Here is a 20744-nt window from a genome sequence, read left to right as displayed (position 1 = left end):
AGGAAATAAGTTTCAAAGGCAAAATGCCGTACACCCCCCCCCCCCCCACACACACACACACACACACACACACACACACAGTTTAAAAAGTATATAGATTTCCTGATTATGTATTCATAAATTCATGTTATAGGAGCAGAATTAAGCCATTCGGCCCATCAAGTCTACTCCATCATTTAATCATGGCTGATCTATCTTTCCCTCTGAACACCAATTTCCAATAGTATTCATCACCTCATTTAAACTATTATGTTAAAAAGACTGAATTTTAATTGCCAATTCCTCACTCTGGATTCAGTCAGTAATTAAAGAAAAATATAAAGGGATAAGAATGGTTAAATGTGAAGCTATTACATAACAAAGCTCAGACATTTTGTTTCATTGTCCCTTGACAATGAGTCTCCCACAGCACGTTAGTCATGGATGGAGAGTTGGGGCACTTGGCTGAGAGAGGTACACCACAGACTGGCACACAATCTTTTCAATTATTTTTCAAACTGCATTGTGCAGATTGAAAATTAAATTCTGTTGGCTTTCAGTTCACCCATTCACAACAAACTCAGGGTTATTCAGATTGTCCGCATCAATTCACTGATGACTAACCTATCTGGTGTAAGTGCAACAATACAATCAAAAGGATTTACAGCTGCAGGTTTATACCAGAGATAGACATAAAATGCTGGACTCATTGGGTCATGCAGCATCTCTGGATAAAATGGATAGGAAAATGAATAATTCATACCCTTGAAGGGTCACAAACCAAAACGTCACCTATCCATGTTCTCCAGAGATGTTGCCTGTCCCATTGAGTTCCTCCATCATTTTGTATCTATCTTTGGCGTAAAGTTTAGTTTGGAGATACAGCGTGGAAACAGACCCTTCGGCCCATTGAGTCCATGTCAACCATTGATCACCCGTTCAACACTCGTTCTATGTTATCCCACTTTCTCATTCACTCCCATACACATTAGAGGCAATTTTACAGAGGCCCAATTAATCTCCAAACCCACGTCTTTGGGATGTGGGAGGAAAACGGAGCACCTGGAGGAAACCCACGCAGTCACAGGGGGAATGTGCAAATTCCACACGAACAGCACCTGAAGTGAGGATCGAACCCGGGTCTCTGGCGCTGTGAGGCAGCAGCTATACCAGCCGCACCACTGTGCCACCAGTTAATGACTCCCTTTGAAAATCTATCAGATTTTTTTAGTAAAGTTACCTATATGAATAACGAAAGATGAATAGATGGAGTGGACGTGGAGAGAATGTTTCCAGTAGTGGGAGACCTAGGACCAGAGGGCACAGCCTCAGAATAAAAGACATACCTTTAGTATGGAGAAGATGAGGAATTTTGTCAGTGGTGAATCTCTGGAATTCATTAGTTTCATTAGTTAGTTTGTAATTCATTCATTCATCCATAAGCTGTGGTGGCCAAGTCACTGGGTATTTTTACAGCAGAGTTTGATAGGTTCTTGATGATTAAGGATGTCAAACATTATAGGGAGAAGGCATGAGAATGGGGTTGAGAATGAGAGATGGATCAGCCATGATTGAATGGTGGAGCTGACTCGATGGAGCAAATTAACAAATTCTGCTCCTATGTCTTATATGATGATCAATTACTTTGAACAACATACGGGCATATATGTAACTGGAATATATCCTCTCACCTTCTGCTTGCGTAGACTGCCTGGACTGGTGGGCGATGGGCTTGGTGTCTTGGTGGAGCGTGGAGTAGAAAGCTGGCTGCCTGGTCCTCCGTTCACTGAAAGAAGAAGGAACCATGTCAGAACTACTGCAGCTGGAAACGTGGAACACCGCACCATACAGCAGTCAATGCACAGGAAATATAACTCAAGTGGAAACATCCAGTGGATGCTGGGTATCTGGAACGAGCTGCCAGAGCAAATGTAGGTTTAGGTTTAGGTTTGTTTTTGTCACATGCAACGAGCTACAGTGAAAAACTTTATTTTGCATTCTCATTTCACCTATGCCATTGAGAAGAAGTTATAGGAGCCCGGAAATTGTAATATGCAGGTTCAGGAGCAACTTCTTCCCAACAACCATCAGGCTATTGAACTACATAGACTTGGGGACATTGTTTTTGACTTTGCACTGATATTGTCCATTAATTGTCAGTTTTTTTAAATCTACATAATCTGAATTTTTTGTTGTTATTTATTATGGGTTTGACAAAGTACGATGTTTACATATCTGCTGTGCTGCAGCAAGTAAGAATTTCATTGTTCTGTTTCGGGAAATATGATAATAAAACACACTTGACTCTTGACCAGATACAAAACTCAACCTTGTAGAAACATGGAACTGCAGATACTGGTTTGCAAAACAAAGACACAAAGTGCTACGGTAACTCAGCGGGTCAGGCAACATTTCTGGAGAACATTGGTAGGTGACGTTTCAGGTCGGGACCCTTCTGCAGAGCCAAGCTTGACTATTTATGGTAGACGCAAGCAAATACATGTTTTCAAGATAGGAATCACAACAGATGCTTTGCAGAGATGAGGCATTTATGACATATGTAAAACAATTCTCATTTTATTCACAACAAAATTACAATATTTCTGTCCATATTTTCACCAACAGCGAAAGTTTTCCATGGAAAGCGATAGTAAAGATGTTATGTCATGGAAGGTTACTGGTGAAGGGGGAATTGGAATGGCCGGGTACAACAATCCCTTGTGGATAAGTACTCCATAGTCAACAGGAGTGGCACAGCAGCACTGCCTCACAGCGCCAGAGACCCGGGTTCGTTCCTGACCTCAGGTGCTGTCTATGTGGAGTTTGCAAGTTCTCCCTGTGTCAGCGTGTATATCCTTTGGGTGACATTGGACTTTAGAGATACAGCACGGAAACAGGCCCTTTGGCCCACCGAGTCCGCACCGACCATCGATCACTCCATACACCAACACTATCCGACACACTAGGGACAATTTACAATTTAACCAAAGCCAATTAACCTGCAAATCTGTACGTCTTCTGAGTGTGGGAGGAAACCAGAGCACCCGAAGACAACCCACGGGGTCACTGGGAGAATGTACAAACTCCATACAGACAGCACCCGTCGTGAGGATCGAACCCAGATCTTTAAGGCAGGAACTCTACCGCTCTACTCCCTGTACCTATAATCCCCCTGTACCTATAACCGCCCCCCTCTCTGTACCCATAATATCCTCCCTCTCTATATCTATAACCCCTCTCTGTACCTATAACCCCGCACAATCTCTGTACCTATAACCCCACCTCTCTGTACTTGCATCCCACCCCCCTTCCTGAACCTATAACCCCACCTTCCTGTATCTGAAACCCCCCTCTCTGTACCTAAACCCCCCTCCCTGTACCTAAACCCCCCCTCTCTGTACCTAAACCCCCTCTCTGTACCTAAACCCCCTCTCTGTACCTAACCCCCCTCTCTGTACCTATCCCCCCTCTCTGTACCCACCCCCCCTCTCTGATCCTAACCCCCCTCTCTGTACCTAAACCCCCTCTCTGTACCTAAACCCCCCTCCCTGTACCTAAACCCCCCCTCTCTGTACCTAAACCCCCCTCTCTGTACCTAAACCCCCTCTCTGTACCTAAACCCCCCTCCCTCTACCTAAACCCCCCCTCCCTGTACCTAAACCCCCCCCTCTCTGATACCTAAACCCCCCCCTCCCTGGAGGAGAAAAACCCCCCCAGATCCCTGTACCTAAAGGTAAAGCCCCCCCCTCTCTGTACCTAAACCCCCCCTCTCTGTACCTAAACCCCCCCTGCCTGTACCTAAACCCCCCCCCTCCCTGTACCTAAACCCCCCCCTCCCTGTACCTAAACCCCCCCCTCTCTGTACCTAACCCCCCCCTCTCCATGGTACCTAAACCCCCCCTCTCTGTACCTAAACCCCCCCTCTCTGTACCTAAACCCCCCTCCTTGTACCTATAACCCCCTCTCCCTGCACCAATACAACAACCCCAATGATTCCAGCATCTGCAGCTCTTTGGTCTTATAATTACCCGCGCAAATGCTGAATGCTGAAATGCTGAAGTACCTCAGTGGGTCAGGCAGTATCTCTGGAGAACATGAATAGGTTACATTTCGGGTCGGGACCCTTCTTCAGACTTGTGCCTACTTCTAATTGCCTGACATTCCTGAAGGTCACAAGTACCTTATCCACATTCAACAAAAGTGCTAAATCAGGAAAGTTATTTTTTTTTTAAAAGCACACTTTGAAATATTATTCAGACACAAGGAACTGCAGATGGGGGAATTTCAAGCAAAATACAAAGTGCTGGAGGAATGCAGCATCTGTGGAGGGAATGGACAGATGATGTTTAGGGACTGGACCCTTCTTCAGACTGATGGAGTAGGGGGCAAAATGTAGAAAACAGAGGCGGGTCCAAGACAAAGCCTGTCTCTCCATAGATCTCTATAGTTGCTGCCTGACCTGCTGAGTTATTCCAGCACTTTGTGTCTCTAAGTGATTTATGGATTCAGGCGAGGGGGGTGATTGATAAACGAGTGGAGTAAGTGACAAAGGCTGGAGGAGAAAAGGAGACAAAAGGGCGTCAGATCAGGTGAGAAGAGGAGGAGAGGAAGGTAAAGCTGGAGGGAAGGATATGGGTGGGGGAGGAGAGGAGTGGGATAGCAGGTGAAATGGGTGTGCGATGGTGGGAAGGGGGGGTGCACGGTGACAGAGAGAGGGGGGTAACTGAGGCATTACTTAAAACTAGAGAATCCAATGTCTTTATTGTTGGGTATATAAATATAACATTGTGACTTGCCAGAGGAACAAGGAAACAGAATTCAGATAAATAAAATGTGTGGAATTAACATGACTTGGTTTACTCTAGCCATTTTAAAGTAAAAGAATATTTGGTCACTGTAGAATAATACACAAACATTTACACAAGATCGGTGACTTGTTAAAGTGTAATACATTTTATGATGAGAATGCTCCATTTACCTACCCTCAGTGTACTTCATTACGACAGCTAATGTTCAACACATGAAACACCTTCCCCTGCGATGTTGAGAGACTCAGCGCTGACTGTACGAGGCTTCAGGTGAGAGGGACAAGTGGAATGAAGCAAAGCTGCTGGGATACAGCCTCTCAGCTGAAGCCCCTGCTCACAGCAATCGCTGAGCAAGAGGCAGCTCTCACAGGCAAGTGCGCAAGACTGACGTCTGTGATTTGGGAGTGGGTGGTTCAGTTGGCTGCTTAGGGCTGCATCATCGTTGTCAATTAAAACAACCCCAAGCACCAGTAGATTAAGCCATGCTTCCCCTCTTTGATAATACAAATGAAAAATAAAATAACTTAGGATACAAATGCATGATTCATCTAACATCCATCCCATGGCACATGAGTCATCCACAATTTTACTTCACGTTACTTGTCAACGGCTTTTAAATCAGATCAATGCTGGCATGTAACCATGTTACTTGAACCACTGGGTTTCAGGTTATTTAGGTTACCGTTCGTTTAGGGCATAGGTTTAAGGTGAAAGGGGATAGATTTAATAGGAATCTGAGAAGTATATTTTTCACGCAAAGGGTGGTGGGTGTATGGAACATTTTGCCAGAGGAGGTAGTTGAATCAGGTACTATCTATCGCCTGTCTAATAAACATTTAGACAGGTACATGGATAGGGCCAGTTTAGAGGGATATGGGCCAAAAGCAGGCAGATGGGACAAGTGTAGATGGGAAGTGTTGGTTGGTGTGGACAAGTTGGGCTGAAGGGCCTGTTTCCACACTGTATAACTCTATGACTCTAAAGAAAAAGCAACAGATCCCCAGAACTACGCCTCAGTAATGATTAATCCAAAAAACAAGCTAAACCAAGTGCAGATAACCAACAAAAAAACAATCAGTTTCACTTGCATTTCATCATGGGATTAGTCATTTGTTTATGGCTTTGGACATATCGCACATGGACAGTAAACTTTGCACCGATTCTACAATTCAGTTCTACTAAAGTCAAGGGAACTGAATCTATGAAGTAGAATACAATATAATGAGACAAAGGGAACTGCAGATGCTGGTTTACAAAAATACCACACACACACACAAAGTGCTGGAGGAACTCAGCGGATCAGGCAACATCTGTAGAGGGAAAGGACAAACAACATTTTTGCTGGGGGGAAGAAAGCTGAAAAAGAGAGGTGGGAGCAGAACAAAGTCTGGCGTGATAGGTAGATACAGGTGAGGGGAGTGAATGGCAGATGGGTGGAGTAAGTGACAAAGGCTGAAAGTGAAAACGAGACAAAATGGTGCCAGATAAGGAGAGAAGAGGACGAGTGAAATATAAAGCTTGGAGGGAGGGATATAAATAGAAGGGGATGGGAAGAGGGGGAAATGGAGTGGGAGAGTGGGAGAAATGGGTGCACACTAGGATTGGGAGGGAGGAGGGGATCACAGAAAAATGAGTGGGAAAGATTTGTTACCTAACATTGGAGAATTTAATGTTCATACCGGAGATAGACACAAAATGCTGGAGGAACTCAGAAGGTCAGGCAGCATCTCTGGGGAAAAGGAATAGGTGGCGCTTTGGGTCAGAACCCTTCTTCCCGACCCTTCTCCAGAGATGCTGCATGCCATACTGAGTTACTCCAGCATTTTGTGTATATATTTGGTATAAACCTACATCTCCAGTTCCTTCCTTCACTCAATGTTCATACAGTTGGGTTGCAAGCTACCGAAGCAGAATAAGATGCTGTTCCTCCATTTGCATGTGGGCTCACTCTGAAAATGGAGGAGGCCCAGGACAGAAAGTTCAACCTAAGAAAATTAATTTCTTCCCAGCTGTTATCATGCAACCAAATCATCCACCAACAACTGGAGAGCAATCCTGAGCTACTATCTTCCTCATTGGCAACCCTCGGACTATCTTTGATCGAACTTTACTGGACTTTATCTTGCACTAAAAGTTATTCATGTTATTCCCTTTATCATGCATCTGTATACTGTGGATGGCTCGATTATAATCATGTATTGTCTTTCCGCTGACTGGTTAGCACAGAGCAAAAGCTTTTCACTGTATCTCAATACACGTAACAATAAACTAAACTCAATATCTTTGTATTTTTGTCAATCTAATCATCTAGCCATATACCTCTTCCTAAATTGTGGAAGGGTCTTGACACGAAACGTCACCCATTCCTTCTCTCCAGAGATGCTGCTTGTCCCGCTGAGTTACTACAGCATTTTGTGTCTATCTTCATTTTGAGTAAAGAATTATCTTACAAGGTGAATCTTACTTCTATGTTGGTCGATATTTTTAAGCTTGGAATAGAAACAATGATTGATGTCATGAGGCCTTATGGAAATGTAATCTTCCAAAGAGCCAATTCTTTTCAAATCCGTCCGTTTCATTGTATTTTTTTAATCAATGCGTGGTATTACAAGGAACCATTTTCCATCATCTTTTGTGCACACGCACCTGACATTGTGTTTGGCGTCTCACCAGTCACACATGTATAATTGCTTCATCCTTTCACAGGGAGCCTTGCTAGGCTTATAGTGAGATTAGCATCTCTACAAAGTCCTGAATGTATCTTGTGCGGTATTAACTGGCAGCAGCGGCTCACCTGCAGTCCCGTTTGTTTTTGCTTTTTTGTGTTGTTTTTTCGTTTTGGTTAGTCTAGTTTTGTCGTATTCCCCTTCTCGTATTCCCCTTCTCTGCCTCCGTCTGCGCTGAGGCCTAATGGCGGAGCTGGCGACCTCGAGGCTCAGGAGGCAGAGCCCGCCAGGACTCGCCCTGAGCTCGCTCCCCTGAGGGCGGTCCGGCTCGGGCTGGAACAGTGCTTCCGTGAGGGGCTGTGACGCTCCCGTGAGGGCGGCGAGCACGAGGGAGGAATGGTGCTCCCGTCGTAGTGGCAGAGCTCGGGGAGGTACGGCGCTCCCAGCCCGAGGGAGGAGCGGCGCCCATGTCGGGGCGGCCCAGCCCGAGAGAGATACGGCGTCCATGTCGGGGCGGCCCAGCCCGAGGGAGGTACGGCATCCATGTCGGGGCGGCCTGGCGCGAGGCTGAGACGGTAACGGTACTCACGTGAGGGCGATCCGGCTCGGGGCTGGAACGGTGGTCCGGTGGCTGGCACGGCGTTCTGGTGGCGGTGACCTGATCCAGCGGCTGCGTCAGCAGGACTGGTGGGCGGCAGCTTCGACCACCCCGGGGCGCGGTAAGCCGCGGGACTGTTTTTAACATTGCCCGGTGGGGTATCATCTCAGCGCAGAGGGAGAAGAGGTGGGAAGAGACTGCAGACCTAAGACTTTTGCCTCCATCACAGTGAGGAGGTGCTAGGCGGACTCACTGTGGTGGATGTTAATATGTGTTTATTGCTGTTTTTTATTGTATTGTATGTATGACTGCAGGCACGAAATTACGTTCAGACTTCGGTCTGAATGACAATAAAGGTTATCTATCTAACTGTAGGAATGTATTTTGGTCGGCATGAGTAGAGTTGCTGCCTTACGGCGCTTGCAGCACCAGACACCCAGGTTTGAACCTGACCGGGTTCTGTTTGTGCAGAGGTTGTATGTTCTCCCCATGGCTGCGTGGGTTTTCTCAGAGATCTTCGGTTTCCTCCCATACTCCAGACGTGCAGGTTTGTAGGGTATTCTCTTGAGTTTATATATTTGGTACATGCGTAAATTGGCCCTAGTGTGTGTATGCTTGTGTTAATGTGCGGGGATTGCTGGTTGGTGCGGACTCGATGGGTCGAAGGGCCTGTTTCTGCACTGTATCTCTAAACTAAACTAAACTAAAATATGTTATTTAACCCAAGTCATTAAATAAAATCCAAGCAGAACACCAATATGTGAAAGCCTCTTCCTGTTCAGTACTTCATATTGAAGGTTATACCAACAATTATATTAACATGAGGTCTTTGAAGCAATTGTCATTCAGACCCACAATTCTCTTTTCACATAGTCATTTGCTTTCATTTCTGAATGCATACTAAACTGTGGCTGTCAGCAATGCAACTAAAGTTGTCTTTGCTTTCTAAATTCAATAATTGGAGTGGAAAGAAACAACACTTTTCAGTAAATGTATTTTAATTTTTTTTCAACAGCTGACCGCAAAGAGGTCCGCGAAAAGTATTTGTGAGAGGACAGCACAGGTGGTAGAGTTGCTGCTTCGCAGCGCGAGAGACAGATGCAGAGACACAAAGAGGGGCGGAGAGCGGCGGAGAGGGATGGAAATAGAGAAACAGAGAGAGACCAGGAGAGAGAGACAGAAAGAGAGAGAGACACAGAGAGAGAGACAGAAAGAGGGACACAAAGAGAGACAGAAAGAGAGACAGAAAGAGAGACAGAGAGAGACAGAGAAAGACGGAAAGAGAAAGACCAAAAGACGGACAGACAGAGAGGCAGTGGCAGAGGCAGAGGCAGAGAGACAGAGAGATTTAATATTTCATTTTAGTGACTTTTCATCATTATTCAATCATAACAGCCTCCTTATCTGCTGAATATTTCCAGTGCGGTTTGAAACTCAGCTGGTCAGTAGTGGAGCCAGTTTCCGTGTTGTATGATTCTGTGACAGCAGCAGGAATCACAGAGGGGGAGCAGTGAGAGAGGGTCTCAGAGAACTTCCTATAGAGAGAGGAGGAGAACTTCAAAGTGGGTGTACCTTGAGGAGAATTCACAGTGGAGCTGCAAGATGGAGACACAAAGAACTCACAGGAGAGTCAGCTAATGGTAAAACACAAAGAGTAAGGTTTACAAGTGAAAACTGGCCCTCCACTCCTCCAGCTTTCTTCCCCCCCACCCCTGTTGTCCATCTGAAGAAAGGTCACGACCCAAAAGGTCACCTATCCATTTTCCACAGAGAACTGGGTTTGCTGAGTTACTCCAGCACATTGTGTCTTTCCTTGAAAAAACGACACCTGCAGTTCCTTGTTTTGTAAGCTTTACTAGTAGGAAGTAACTCGGCGGAATGCCCATAAAAGGAACATTGATTCAATACCATTTGCCGATGACTTATCATTACATAAAACGCTTTTCTCCTGTGTTATAGGCTACACTGTTAGTTCCTATAGCAACCGTGACGTACATAAGTCTGCACAGACACCTACTCTTCACTGCTGCACAATTATACTGGCTTGGAGAAGACTGCGTCAGACAGCTTCACTGCATTTATATGTGAAGTGAGAAACCAGTCTGCAAAATGTGACACCCCAACTCTATACATAGAACATAGAATAGTACATCATGGGAACAGACCCTTCAACCCATAATTAATTTAGCTTAGTTTAAAGATACAGCATGGAAACAAGCCCTTCAGCCCACGTAGTCAGCACCGACCAGCAATCACCCCTTTCACACTAGTTCTATCCAATACACTGGGCAATTTACAGAGGCCCACTAACCCGCAAGTATTTGGGATTTGGGAGGAAACCAGAGCACCCAGAGAAACACAGAAACATAGAAAATAGGTGCAGGATTAGGCCATTCGGCCCTTCGAGCCAGCACCGCCATTTAATATGATCATGGCTGATTCCAGCTTTCTCCCCATATCCCTTGATTCCATTAGCCCTAAGAGCTATATCTAACTCTGAAAACATCTAGTGAATTGGCCTCCACTGCCTTCTGTAGCAGATAATTCCACAAATTCACAACTCTCTGGGTGAAAAAGTTTTTCCTCATCTCAGTCCTAAATGGCTTACCCCTTATTCCTAAATTGTGACCCCTGGTTCTGGACTCCCCCAACATTATGAACATTTTTCCAGCATCTAGCCTGTCCAATCTCTCAAGAAATTTTTAATGTTTCTATAAGATCCCCTCTCAACCATCTAAATACCTGTGAATAAAAGCCCAGTTGACCCATTCTTTCATCATATTTCAGTCCTGCCATCTCGGGAATTAACCTGGTGAACCTTCGCTGCACTCCCTCAATAGCAAGAATGTTCTTCCTCTAATAAGGAGACCAAAACTGCACACAATACTCCAGGTGTGGTCTCACCAGGGCCCTGTACAACTGCAGTAGGACCTCCTTGCTCTTAAACTCAAATCCTCTCGCTATGAAGGCCAACATGCCATTTGCTTTCTTCACTGCCTGCTGTACCTACATACTTACTTCAAGTGACTGATGTACAAGGACACCCAGGTCTTGTTGCACTTCTCCTTTTCCTAATCTGACACCCTTCAGATAATAAATTGCCTTCTTGTCTTGCCACCAAAGTGGATAACCTCACATTTATCAACATTATACTGCATCTGCCATACATCTGCCCACTCACCCAACCTGTCCAAGTCACCCTGCAGCCTCATAGCATCCTCCTCGCAGCTCACACTGTCACCCAGCTTTGTGTCATCCGAAAAACCAAATGGTCACTGGGGGATTGTGCAAACTCCACACAGACAGCACCCGTAGTCAGGATTGAACCCTGGTCTCTGGCGCTATAAGGCAGCAACCCTACTGCTACAGCACTGTGCCACCTGTGTCTGTGCCAAACATAATGCCAAGACCAACACTTGTCAGAAGGGTTCTAACCCAAGATGTCACCTATCCACATTCTCCAGAGATGCAGCCTGACCCACTGAGATTTTTTTGTAAATCATCTCTTATTTGCCTGCACATGATCCACATCCCTCCATTCCCTGTATATTCATGTGCTTACCTTAAAGACCACTATCGTATCTACCTCCACCACCACCCCTGGCAGCATATTTCAGGGACTCACCACCATGGCAGGACTTTCATATGAAGAAAGACTGGATAGACTTGGCTTGTACTCAATAGAAGATTGAGGGGGGATCTTATAAAAACTTACAAAATTCTTAAGGGGTTGGACTGGCTAGATGCAGGAAGATTATTCCCGATGTTGGGGAAGTCCAGAACTAGGGGTCACAGTTTAAGGATAAGAGGGAAGTCTTACGACCGAGATGAAAAAATAATTTTTTTACACAGAGAGTGGTGAATCTGTGGAATTCTCTGCCACAGAAGGTAGTTGAGGCCTGTTCATTGGCTATATTTAAGAGGGAGTTAGATGTGACCCTTGTGGCTAAAGGGATCAGGGGGTATGGAGAGAAGGCAGGGATGGGATACTGAGTTGGATGATCAGCCATGATCATATTGAATGGCGGTGCAGGCTCGATGGGCCGAATGACCTACTCCTGTACCTATTTTCTATGTTTCTATGTTTCTATCAGTGTAAACAAACTTGCACATCTCCTTTAACCTCAACCTTCTTTCACCCTCTCACCTTAATGCTATGTCATCTAGTATTTGATATTTCCATCCTGGGGAAAAAGGTTCTGACTGTCTATCCTATTTATGCCTCTCATAATTTTATATACTTCTATCAGGCTTCCCCTCAACTTCCGGCATTCCAAGGAAAACAGTCCGTTGCAATCCAGAGCACTGGGAGGAAACCCACGCGGTCACAGGGAGAACGTATAAATTGCACACAGAAAGCATCCTAGGTCAGGATCGAACCCGGGTCCCAATAAAATTGAATGCAAGCTTACATCCTGGAAATTAAAACATGAATTGTTTCCTAAAAATGTCGACTTCAGACTTTTAGACTGCAGAGATAAAGTGTGGAAACGGACCCTTTGGCCCTCTGGGTCTGCGCTGACCAGCGATCACCCTGTACACCAGCACTATCCTACACACTAGGGACAATTTACAATTTTACTGGTCAATTAACCTATAAACCTGTACGTCTTTGGGATGTGGGAGGAAACAAGAGCAACCAGTGAAAATCCACGTGATCACGGGGAGAACGTGCAAACTCCACGCAGACAGCACCCGTAGTCAGGATTGAACCTAGGTCTCTGGCGCTGTAAGAAAATATTGCCAACTTTCACAATATGTTGAAAATGGTGGGGTGAGTTACCCATCGTTCCCCAATGCACAACGCACCAACGCCACACAGCTTCCCTGCTGTCAGCTAATATAATAATTCCTTACATAAAATATGGGAAAGATATAACAAGGAATTCACAGTGAATGGCAAGGATCTGGGGAGTGTTGTAGAGCAGGGGCATCTAGGACTACAAGTACATAGTTCCATGGAAGTGACATCACCTGTGGATAGGGTGGTCAAGAAGGGCTTTGATATATTGGCCTTCTTGAGTATTGAGCATAAAAGTTGGGACGTTATGTTACAGTTGTACAATACGTTGGTGAGATTACATTTGGAGTATTGTGTTCAGTTTTGAACACCCTGCCAAAGGAAGGATGTTGTTAAATTCACAGAACGTGGAATTCTCTGCCACAGAAGACAATGGAGGCCAATTCACTGAATGTTTTCAAGAGAGAGTTAGATTTAGCTCCTAGGGCTAGAGGAATCAAGGGATATGGGGAAAAAGCAGGAACGGGGTACTGATTTTAGATGATCAGCCATGATCATATTGAATGGAGAGGTACATAGATAGGCTAAGTTTAGAGGGATGTGTGCCAACACGGGCAGGTGGGATGTGTAGATGGGACATCTTGGTCGGCATGGATGAGTTGGGCCGAAGGGTCTGATTCTGACGTATGATTGATTTTTAATTAGAGGTTTAAAAGTTAGAAGATGAAAGTGAAATCCATAGCTATTTACTGTTGGCCAGTTACTTCATTTATATTAGTGTGCAGTTGATAATCTTCACTTTACAAATTAGCAGATCAATAAAATAATTATCACTCTTCATCTACTACTAAAAAAAGTAATTAATTCCTGTTGTTAAACTATGACCACTTTGGCCTACGGTTTGGGAATGACAGGCTGGGCTGGTCACTGCTCCAATATTAACACTCGGATTAAGTAACAAGCCAGGATGTGATTGCACTGCTTTAGACTGGCTCCAGGAATTGATTCCACCCGTGTAATTAAAAATTAGGTTATAGGGGGTACACATCGGCTTTTGTTGACGTTGTATTGCAGCAGCTAATTTACTAGATTAGTCCTTCAGATATTTTGTGTTCACAAAGACACAGAGTGCTGGGGTAACTAACACGGGACAGGCAGCATCTCTGGAGAAAATGGATAGGTGACTATTTGGGTTAGTGCAAATATGGCATCATGTTCGACACAGAAATTGTGGCCGAAGGGTCTGTTCTTGTGCTGCACTGTTCTATGACTGATGTCAATGTTGATCTGGAAATATCAGAATTATCTTCGTTGTTTACATTTCCAATTACTTTATGACAATTAAGTTTCAAAGACTCAGATGGTCAGGCCGCATATCTGGAGAACATGATAGATGACGTTTTGGGTCAGGATCTTTCTTCAGATTGGCTGTAGATCTTCCAGCTTTATCCTTCCCCACCCCCACTACAATCAGTCTGAAGAAGGGTCCCGACCCAAAACGTCGCCTATCCATATTCTCCACGGATGCTGCCTGAACCGCTGAGTTACTCCAGCAATTTGTGTACTTTTGATCAATTATATTCCAAAAATCTACGATCAACCACTTCAAAATTAGTACAACAACTGCTCCAAACTTCCCTGAAAAATAAGATAATGATTTAAAAAATATAAAGTTCACAAACAAAAAACCTCCCACTGGAATGGAGTGTGGATCCAACAACTCTATGCCTCTTGCTGTATCTCCTGAACTCCATGTGCCTTGAACTAAACTTATTTGAGTTAAATTATAAGCAGTCAGTGTTAAACAAATAATGAGTGAAAAAAACCCACTAACTATAGAAAGGGGCATGGTACAAGTACAAAGAATGAGAAAAAAGTGATGGTCATAAGGTCATAAGGAATAGGAGTAAACATAGAAACAGAAATTAGGTGCAGGAGTAGGCCATTCGGCCCTTCGAGCCTACACCGCCATTCAATATGACCATGGCTGATCATCCAACTCAGTATCCCGTACCTGCCTTCTCTCCATACCCTCTGATCCCCTTAGCCACAAGGGCCACATCTAATTCCCTCTTAAATATAGCTAATGAACTGGCCTCAACTACCCTCTGTGGCAGAGAGTTCCAGATTCACCACTCTCTGTGTGAAAAAAAGTTTTTCTCATCTCGGTCTTAAAGGATTTTCCCCTTATCCTTAAGCTGTGACCCATTGTCCTGGACTTCCCCAACATCGTGAGGAATCTTCCTGCATCTAGCCTGTCCAACCCCTTAAGATTTTTGTAATTTTCTATAATATCCCCTCTCAATCTCCTACATTCTCAAGCGTATAAACCAAGTCTATCCAGTCCTTCTTCATAAGACAGTCCTGACATCCCAGGAATCAGTCTGGTGAACCGTCTCTGCACTCCCTCTAGGGCAATAATGTCCTTCCTCAGATTTGGAGACCAAACCTGTACGCAATACAGGTGTGGTCTCACCAAGACCCTGTAGTAGAACCTCCCTGCTCCTATACTCAAATCCTTTTGCTATGAAAGCTAACATACCATTCGCTTTCTTCACTGCCTGCTGCACCTGCATGCCTACTTTCAATGTTTAAGAAGGAACTGCAGATGCTGGAGAATCGAAGGTACACAAAAAAGTTGGAAAGAAACTCAGCGGGTGCAGCAGCATCTATCGAATGAAGGAAATAGGCAACGTTTCGGGCCGAAACCCTTCTTCAGACTTCAGAATGCCTACTTTCATATGAATGCCTTCATAAACTTGACTTGACTTGACTTGACTTCAATGAATGGTGTACCATGACAGGTCTCGCTGCATCTCCCCTTTTCCTAATTGGCCACCATTTAGATAATAGTCTGCTTACCTGTTTTTGCCACCAAAATGGATAACCTCACATTTATCCACATTATACTGCATCAGCCAAACATTTGCCCACTCACCCAGCCTATCCAAGTCACCTTGCAGTCTCCTAGCATCCTCCTCACAGCTAACATTGACCCCCAGCTTAGTGTCATCCGCAAACTTGGAGATATTGCCTCAATTCCCTCATCCAGATCATTAATATATATTGTAAATAGCTGGGGTCCCAGCACTGAGCCTTGCGGTACCCCACTAGTCACTGCCCGCCATTGTGAAAAGGACCCGTTTACTCCTACTCTTTGCTTCCTGTTTGCCAGCCAGTTCTCTATCCACATCAACACTGAACCCCCAATGCCGTGTGCTTTAAGTTTGTATACTAATCTCTTATGTGGGATCTTGTCGAAAGCCTTCTGGAAGTCCAGATACACCACATCCACTGGTTCTCCCCTATCCATGCTACTAGTTACATCCTCGAAAAATTCTATAAGATTCGTCAGACATGATTTACCTTTCGTAAATCCATGCTGACTTTGTCCAATGATTTCACCACTTTCCAAATGTGCCTCTATCCCATCTTTAATAACTGACTCTAGCAGTTTCCCCACTACCGATGTTAGACTAACTGGTCTGTAATTCCCCGTTTTCTCTCTCCCTCCCTTCTTAAAAAGTGGGGTTACGTTTGCTACCCGCCAATCCTCAGGAACTACTCCAGAATCTAAAGAGTTTTGAAAGATTATTACTAATGCATCCACTATTTCTGGAGCTACTTCCTTAAGTACTCTGGGATGCAGCCTATCTGGCCCTGGGGATTTATCGGCCTTTAATCCATTCAATTTACCCAACACCAGTTCCAGACTAACCTGTATTTCACTCAATTCCTCTAACTCCTTTGACCAGCGGTCCCCTGCTATTTCCGGCAGATTATTTATGTCTTCCTTAGTGAAGACGGAACCAAAGTAGCTATTCAATTGGTCCGCCATATCCTTGTTCCCCATGATCAACTCACCTGTTTCTGACTGCAAGGGACCTACATTTGTTTTAAATAATCTCTTTCTTTTCACATATCTATAAAAATCTTTGCAGTCAGTTTTTATGTTCCCTGCCAGTTTTCTTTCATAATCTATTTTTCCTTTCCTAATTAAGCCCTTTGTCCTCCTCTGCTGGTCTCTGAATTTCTCCCAGTCCTCTGGTATGCTGCTTTTTCTGGCTAATTTGTACGCATCATCCTTCGCTTTGATACTATCCCTGATTTCCCTTGTTATCCACGGATGCGCTACCTTCCCTGATTTATTCTTTTGCCAAACTGGGATGAACAATTTTTGTAGTTCATCCATGCAGTCTTTAAATGTCTTCCATTGCATATCCACCTTCAACCCTTTTAGAATTAATTGCCTATCAATCTTGGCCAATTCATGTCTCATACCCTCAAAGTTACCTTTCTTTAAGTTCAGAACCATTGTTTCTGAATTAACAATGTCACTTTCCATCCTAATGAAGAACTCAACCATATTATGGTCACTCTTGCCCAAGGGGGCACGTACAACAAGACTGCTAACTAACCCTTCCTCATTACTCAATACCCAGTCTAAAATAGCCTGCTCTCTCGTTGGTTCCTCTACATGTTGATTTAGATAACTATCCCGCATACATTCCAAGAAATCCTCTTGCTCAGCACCCCTGCCAATTTGATTCACCCAATATTTATGTAGATTGAAGTCACCCATTATAACTGTTTTGCCTTTGTCGCACGCATTTCTAATTTCCTGTTTGATACCATCTCCAACTTCACTACTACTGTTAGGTGGCCTGTACACAACACCCACCAGCGTTTTCTGCCCCTTAGTGTTTCGCAGCTCTACCCATACCGATTCCACATCCTCCAAACTAATGTCCTTCCTTTCCATTGCGTTAATCTCCTCTCTAACCAGCAATGCTACCCCACCTCCTTCTCCTTTCTCTCTATCCCTCCTGAATATTGAATATCCCTGGATGTTCAGCTCCCAGCCTTGGTCACCCTGGAGCCATGTCTCCGTGATCCCAACTATATCATAATCATTAATGGCTATCTGCACGTTCAACTCATCCACCTTATTACGAATACTCCTTGCATTGAGAAATACTCCTTGCATTGAGAGGAGAATTAGGCCATTCGCCCCATCAAGTCTACTCCGCCATTCAATCATGGCTGATCTATCTCTCCCTCCTTACCACATTCTCCTGTCTTCTCCCCATAACCTCTGACACCCCTACTAATCAAGAATCTATCTATCTCTGCCTCAAAAATATCCACTGACCTGGCATCCACAGCATTTTGTGGCAAAGAATTCCACAGATTCACCACCCTCTAACTGAAGACATTTCTCCTCATCTCCTTCCTAAAAGAACGTTTTTTAATTTTGAGGTTATGACCTCTAGTCCTAGATTATCCCACTACTGGATACATCCTCTCCACATCCACTCTATCTTATTGGCTTTCACCATTCTGTATGTTTCAATGAGGTTCCCCCTCATTCTTCTAAACTACAGCGAGTACAGGCCCAGTGCTACTCATGTAAACCTCCTCTGGACCCTCTCCAGAGCGAGCACATCCTTCCTCAGATATGGTGCCCAAAATTGCTCACAATATTCCAAATGCGGCCTTACCAGCTCCTTATAGAGCCTCAACATTACTTCCCTGTTTTTGTATACAAGCCCTCTTGAAATAAATGCTAGCATTGAGTTTGCTTTCTTTACTACCGATTCGACTTGCAGATTAACTTTTTGGGAATCCTGCACAAGCACTCCCAAGTCCCATTGCACCTCCGATTTTTGGATTCTCAACCCATTTAGAAAATAGACTATGCCTTTATTCCTATTACCAAAATACATGACTGCACACTTTGCTACACTATATTCCATCTGCCACATCTCTGCCCACTATCCCAACCTGTCCTAGTCTTTGTAGAGTCCCTGTTTTCTCCACTCTCCTGCCCCTCCACCTATTTTTGTATCATCCGCAAACCTTGCCACAAAGCCTTCAATCCCTTTGTCCAAATCATTAATATACAATGTGAAGAGTGGTGGCCCCAGCACCGACCCTTGCGGAATTCCCGACCCTTTAAGGACTCATGGCATTGCAAAGAACTTCTTTAGAATGGACAGGTTGGGCCGAAGGGCCTTTCCATACTATACAGCTCTAGCTGCCTAGCCGGTAACATTCCACCTCAAAAATAATTTTCTACTGCACAAAGGAACTGTAATACTTTTATTAGGCCTCAAAGATGCAGCGGGTAGAGCTACTGCCTCAGCATCAGAGACTCGGGTTTGATCGCAACCTCAGGTTACGTCTGTGTGGGTTTTGCACATTCTCCCTGTGACTGCATGGGTTTCCACCAGGTGCTCCGGTTTCCTCCCACATCCCAAAGACGTGAGGGTTTGTAAGTTAATTGGCCTCTGTAAATTGCCCCTAATATCTCGGGAGCAGATGAGAAAGTGGGATAGCATCGAATGAGTGAGAACGGGTGATGGTTGGTGTGGGCTCGGTGGGCAGAAGTGCCTGTTTTCATGCTGTAACTCAGAACTAAAATAAACTGAAAACCGTGGTCTCCAGGTTCAAGAACAGCTTCTTCCCAGCAACCATCAGGCTCTTGAATATTGCACAACACTAACCTCAGCTATGAACTGTCTTTGATTGCATTAAGAACTTTGAGGGTTTCTTTTGCACTATTGTTGTGATTGTTAATTTAGTGAATTTTTACTTATATATTATCTGTGTCTATTGTGCTCACAGACCTGTTATAGTGCTGCAAGGAAGAATTTCATTGTTCCATTGTCAGCACATTTAACAATTAAACTCTTGAGGAATCTGGAGCTGAGACCACTCAAACCTAGACCACTGCCCTCCAACATGTACTAATCTTCTCTAGTTCAGCATCCAACCTTGTACAGGTTTTACTGACCTGATTCTGATGCCAAACTACTAAGCTATTACCTAACTTATTGGGGACCCTTGGACTAACTTTGATCAGATTTTACTGGAGTTTATCTTGCATTAAACATTATTCCCTTCATCATGTGTCTGTACACTGTGGATGGCTTGATTTCTGCTGATGGATAGCATGCAACTCAGTACACGTATCAATAAGCTAAACTAAACTAAACTAAAAGGCTTCCTTGACCAAGGAAACAAGTTTCCAGAGATGCTCCCTTCTCTCCCAGTAACATTTCTCAGGCAATGATTATGGAAAGTTTTCCCGAAAGGTTGGGGCAAGTTTTGCTTTGCACAGAAAGAGGGGTTGATATCCGTAATGCGCTGCCAGAGGGGCTAGTGGAATCAGATACAACAACTATGTTTGTTCCATCTAGATAGCCACTTGAATGCAGGCAAATAGGGTTGGTGTGGAAGGACACGATGTCCGCATGGGAGTGGAAGACAAAGGAATCTGTTTCTGTGCCAACTATGACTCCAATAACAAAGAAACATTTTAACAATGAAGATGTAGACACAAAAAGCTGGAGTAACTCCGTGGGACAGGCAGCATCTCTGGAGAGAAGGAATTGGTGACGTTTCGGGTTGAGACCCTTCTTCAGACTGGTTAGGGATAAGGGAAACAAGAGATATAGACAATGAGCAATGTAGAGATGTAGAGAGATAAAGAACAATGAATGAAAGATATGCAAAAAAGTAACGATGGTAAAAGAAACAGACCATTGTTAGCTGTTAGTTGGGTGAAAACGAGATGCTAGTGCGACTTGGGTGGGAGAGGGAGAGAGAGATGGAATGCCGGGGCTACCTGGAGATAGAGCTGATGAATAAGAGTCCACATCTTGAACAACGGATACAGTAGATGTTGGAGGAGATGCAAATGAACCTCTGCCCAACCTGAAAGGGCTGTTGGGGTCCCTGGACAGAGTCGAGGGAGGAGGTATAGGGACAGGTGTTGCATTTTCTGTGGTTGCAGGGGAAGGTACCTGGGGAGGGGATGATTTGGGTGGGAAGGGATAAGTTAACCAGGGAGTATCGGAGGGAGCGGTCTTTGCGGAAGGCAGAAAGTGGTGGAGATGGGAAGAAAGAGATTAGTTAAAACAAATGTAGGTCCCTTGCAGTCAGAAACA

At 44.5% G+C, this 20744-nt stretch overlaps 1 protein-coding gene across 4 annotated transcripts in view; it reads right to left on the bottom strand.

The window, feature by feature from the left end:
• The window catches only part of dclk1a (doublecortin-like kinase 1a), a 161645-nt gene that overhangs the window by 57389 nt on the left and 83512 nt on the right, over positions 1-20744 (bottom strand). For 2 of the 4 annotated variants that reach the window (XM_055636827.1, XM_055636826.1), the window contains exon 6: positions 1671-1765. In XM_055636827.1, the coding sequence (XP_055492802.1) occupies positions 1671-1765 (95 nt within the window). Of the gene's footprint in view, positions 1-1670; positions 1766-4961; positions 5149-9424; positions 9587-20744 lie in introns of those variants that run through there. The other 2 variants (XM_055636828.1, XM_055636829.1) reach the window with 2 other exon arrangements.

Source organism: Leucoraja erinacea, chromosome 6, assembly GCF_028641065.1.
Source record: "Leucoraja erinacea ecotype New England chromosome 6, Leri_hhj_1, whole genome shotgun sequence".
Lineage (NCBI taxonomy): Eukaryota > Metazoa > Chordata > Chondrichthyes > Rajiformes > Rajidae > Leucoraja > Leucoraja erinaceus.
The sequence above is the reverse complement of the archived record's forward strand: the minus strand, read 5'-3'. Positions and strand labels throughout refer to the sequence as shown.